General features: G+C 39.5%; 1 protein-coding gene across 1 annotated transcript in view; it reads right to left on the minus strand.

Annotated features, from left to right (window-relative positions):
• Window positions 1-4613, minus strand: part of Klhdc1 (kelch domain containing 1) — an 81860-nt gene that overhangs the window by 4367 nt on the left and 72880 nt on the right. The window contains exons 11-12 of the mRNA XM_004638766.2: window positions 2579-2663; window positions 211-263 (exon numbers count right to left, since the gene is read on the minus strand). Of these exons, the coding sequence (XP_004638823.1) occupies window positions 211-263; window positions 2579-2663 (138 nt within the window). The remainder of the gene's footprint in view (window positions 1-210; window positions 264-2578; window positions 2664-4613) is intronic.

Consider the following 4613-nt stretch of genomic DNA (forward strand, 5'->3'; position numbering starts at 1 on the left):
CAAACAAAAATGTGATTATATTGTATGTTTTAATTTTAAAGTCACACTGGTATTTGGTTCGCTGTTATAAATCTAAGTAAGTATATTCTTAGAGGTTAACATCTTCTTGATTTCAAGTCATAAACTACCTCATTATAACTCCTCTCAAAAAGGAAGTCATAAACGATCGTACCCTCATGGGTGTACATGTAGAAGCACTAGATTGCTTACCTGAGAAGTGAATAAGGCTGTGTTTGAAAGATCAGTAAATCATTACAGTGGCCCTAATGAACAACAAAAAAGGCCTTATCAGGGATTTTGATAAAAGTAACAGTGCATTAAACATATAAATGTTTTTATTTTATAAATGTAAAAGAAATTAAAGTAGCAAGTACATTTCTCTCTAGCTAGTAATACAGACACATAACAGCACACATACAAGTATCTACACCCTGCATACACACAACTGCCGGCTACAATTCTAGGCACATACATACTAAACTTCAGGGGCCAGATTTTTACCCAATCAGTGCATAGATGCATAAAATAAAAAGAAAATATACTTTCAGTGTTTTAAAAAAACAGCTTTCTCCTAAAGGGAGAAATTATGAGTAAGAAGGAATATAAAGCAGCTTCAGGGCCAGAGATATAGCTTAGTGGCATAAATGCCTGCCTGGTAAGTGCAAGGGCCCAAGTTTGATCCCTGGTACCAAAAACAAAACAAAACAAAACAAAAAACCAAAACAGCTTCAACAGTATTTGTAATGGTAGATGTCCCTCCAAAGTCTCATGTGGCCGCAGGCAGGACTCTTCAGAGGTGGCTGTATCTAGAGGATGTGATGCTGGGGTTAGGGGGTGTGGTTATTAAAATAGTCCACTGACTGTTTTGGTGTAGCTATGGGAGTAGGCAGTGGGAACACCATCCATGGGTGTGAGTGCCACCTACCCTAAGGGATGTAGCCTGCATGGAACGTAAGGGGCAGAAAGGGGGCTACTGCTGTCACTTGCTGTTCTGCCGTGGTCCTTCCTGTCTTCTGCTGCCATGAACTGCTTCCCCTCTGCCACGCCATCCTGCTTTGGAACCAGCCAACTATGAGCTAAAAGCTCTGCAAACCACGAGTTACAATAGCTACCATAAACCTTTCCTGCTTTAACTTTTATTTTATTTTATTTTATGTGTTTGGTACAGGGTCTCACTACACAGCTCGGATTCATAGTGATCCTGTTTCATCCTCCCCAGCGCTGGGATTACAGGCCTGCACCATCACACTTACTTGATCACTTCTTGCTGGCTTGCAGTACTAGGGATGGAACCCAGACCCTTCACACTGGAGCTACATCCCTTCCACCTTTTTTTTTTTAGACAAACTTGGAATTCCCTCTAGCAGTAAGGGGGATCCAACCCCAGTAAGGGGGATCCCCCAGCAGTAAGGGGGATCCAACCCCAGTCCTTGGCTTGCCTATGTAGGTGCTTAGACCGCTGAGCTATCTCTGCAGCCCTCCTGCCTTACCTTTTGATATCAGGTATTTTGTCTCAGCAATGAGAAAAATAAGACAGTATTTATAGTGTCCTAGTTCTTAAATTAGTAAAAAAAAAAATTGACTCAGGGTCTTACTGTGTGGTTCAGATTGGCCTTGAACCCACTGTGTAGCCCTCCAACTCATAGTGACACTCCCTCTCACCTTAGCCTCTCTGAGTGCTGGGGCTACAGGTGTGCACCACCACACCAGGACTAAGCAAATTTTATGGGGAAAAATACATACATATATGAATATATAAATATATATAAAATAGTCATGTATCAAATATGAAGCACAAATGTTTTAATTCAATAAAATTATAAACACCCATAGTTTGATAAAGCTCAAAGAAAAGAATCATCCTTTAAAGTTTCATTTTAATGATCTAACTAATGAAATGCTCTTTTATTTTCCCTCCCTTGCTCCCTTTACTTGATCACTTCTTGCTGGCTTGCAGTACTAGGGATGGAACCCAGGCCTTTCACACTGGAGCTACATCCCTTCTACCTTTTTTTTTTTTAGACAGGACCTCCATACGTTGGTAAGGTGCCCACACTGGGCTCAAACTTGGAACTCTCAGGGGGAAGAAAAGGGGAAGGAGACTCAGAGTCAAGCTGAAGTGTGTGCATGACCAGCCCTCCACAGCAAATGCACTCTAAGCGTTATGCACTGCAACCATGTACTGATAAAATTAAACACTGAAAAAAAACACCAAACAGAATTTTCCTGCTTCAGTCTCCCAGGAGACCTGAAATGATAAGCATGTGCCACCACACCCAGCTCTATTTTTATATTTATATTTCAGGTCAGCCTGGGCTATATAGTTAGTTCAAGGGCAAATGTTTGAACTACACGGCCTCTCAAAAAACAACCACCACAATAAATAAATAAATAAATAAATAAGAATTTAAAGATCCTGAAATTCACAAAAGCCATTCATTGTGAAGATGAAACATTCCACAAAGGAACATTTCATTCCCTTTCACATTTTGCAATGTTAGAATAGGTTGTTGAGAACCTATTTAGTTTGAATAATATAACTACACAGAAGAAATATTTAGCTAAAAGATTTTCTTACTGTATCCAAGGAAAGCAAGTCATCTTTGCTCCCGCCAAATACCATTATTTCATTTTCTTTTCCCAAACAGGCTGTGTGCCATAATCTATAATTGAAAATTATAAACAGTGAAATACTATCAAGGAAGAAACTGGCATTTACATATAAGTCAATTATAAGCTATACACTCTAATTTCAAAAGAGACATGATTAAATTTGAACTCCTGACACATCCTAAAAAGGGGCATTATCTATCTATCTATCTATCTATCTATCTATCTATCTATCTATCATCTATCCATCCATCCATCCATCCATCCATCCATCCACCCATCCACCCATCCATCCATTTATTTCAGACAGGGTCTCAGTATGTAGTTCAGGCTGGCTTGAACACAACATGTAGTTTAGGCTGGCCGATAACTCAAGGCCATCCTCCTGTCTCAGCTCCCAAGTACTGGGATTACAGATGTGTGCCACCATGCCCAGCAAAGTGGTTACATTTTAAAGACTCCATTAAAGTTCATTAAATCATTTTTTAAAAATTAAATTTCTTGGCACAATTTTTTAAAATATTTTACTTTTTTTTCTGTATTTAGGACAAGGTCTAAAGAGTTTCACCATGTAGATTGGACTTGTAGCGATTCTTCTGTTTTCAGCCTTCAAAGTGCTATGATTACAGGTGCGCGCCACCACACCTAGTCTCAATAGGCACCCCAAGGAACAAACCCCGGCCGCTGCGCTCTGCCTAAGCAGGCGCTTTAGTCTGCTGAGCTATCAGGCTGGCCCTGGTACAACTTAAGTATGCACAAAGGTCATACTCATCATAAAGAATCTGTGCCTGTATATGATGTATTTCTTTTTCATGAGACACAGTCTCACTACTAATGCAAGCTGGCCTCGAGCTCACTATGTAGGTGTGCTCCAACTTGGTGATTCTCCTGCTTCAGCATCTGGAGTGCTGGGATTACAGGTGTGCACCACCACGCCTGGCTCTAAAATCATTTCATTTTAGTTAAGGAGATGATTTCTAATAACTGGATTGATATCACTGGACCTTTTTCTAATCCCTTCAGCTCATAGTTATTATTCACAAAATACAACAGATTAGAAAGGAACTGATCCCCTCCGCACTGTGCAGCAGCTTTCAGCTTTCTGAGTCTGATCCTGTTCCTGCGCCCTCTCCGGCGGCCACCGTGCACTCTCCGGTGTCCGTGGTCAGACTGCTCACACTCTGGGTGCACAATACCACAGTACATTGCGAGAGTTGTGTTTCTGGTCCTCGCTGCCTACAGAAACCTAATAAATAATACTTTCAAACGTTTTGCTCTGTCAGCCATTTGAAAATTTTAATTAACATCCAATGTTTGCACATAGTCATGGGCTACTTGCGGTAATTTGACACATATTTACAACGTGTTATAAGCATATCAGGGAAATAGCATTTCCACCTTTTCAAATATTTATCATTTCTGTGTTAGGAATCTTCGGGCTCTTCCAGTTATTTTAAAATATACCATGAATTGTAGGAAACTATAGCTTGGAAATTTCCTGACTAGAGCCAAGCCACTTTTTCTAGCCCTTACTTATGATCAACTGCTATTTCTTTTTGTTCAAATCTCAATTCTTGCCTCTTCCTAAATGAACCATTAATTTCAGACAACTCTAGTCCCTTGCTTAACTTTAAAAAGGGCTTATATCTACCTCTAAATATTTGTTCACTTTTTCCTTATAATTAGAAAAGTTTTTTTTTTTTTTTTTTTTTTTTTTTTGCGGAACCGGTGATTGAACTCAGGCCCTTGTGCTTGCCAGGGAAGTGCTTATTCCACTGAGCCATCTCCCTGGCCCCTTGTAAGGCACTCTCAATAAAGACTTATTCAGAGTTTAGACATTCTGTTTAAGTATGACAAAAATATTTCATTATTAATGAAATATAGTAAGTTGTATATATAGTCAGTACTGTTTTAGAATGAGAGTTACAGTAAGAGAAGCGAAAGTTTTGTTATAAGCCATTATGATTTAGAATGATTTAACTGGGCCAGGGAGATAGCTCAGC

The sequence above is a fragment of the Octodon degus genome, unplaced genomic scaffold (genome assembly GCF_000260255.1).
Source record: "Octodon degus isolate 3935 unplaced genomic scaffold, OctDeg1.0 scaffold00102, whole genome shotgun sequence".
Taxonomy (NCBI): domain Eukaryota; kingdom Metazoa; phylum Chordata; class Mammalia; order Rodentia; family Octodontidae; genus Octodon; species Octodon degus.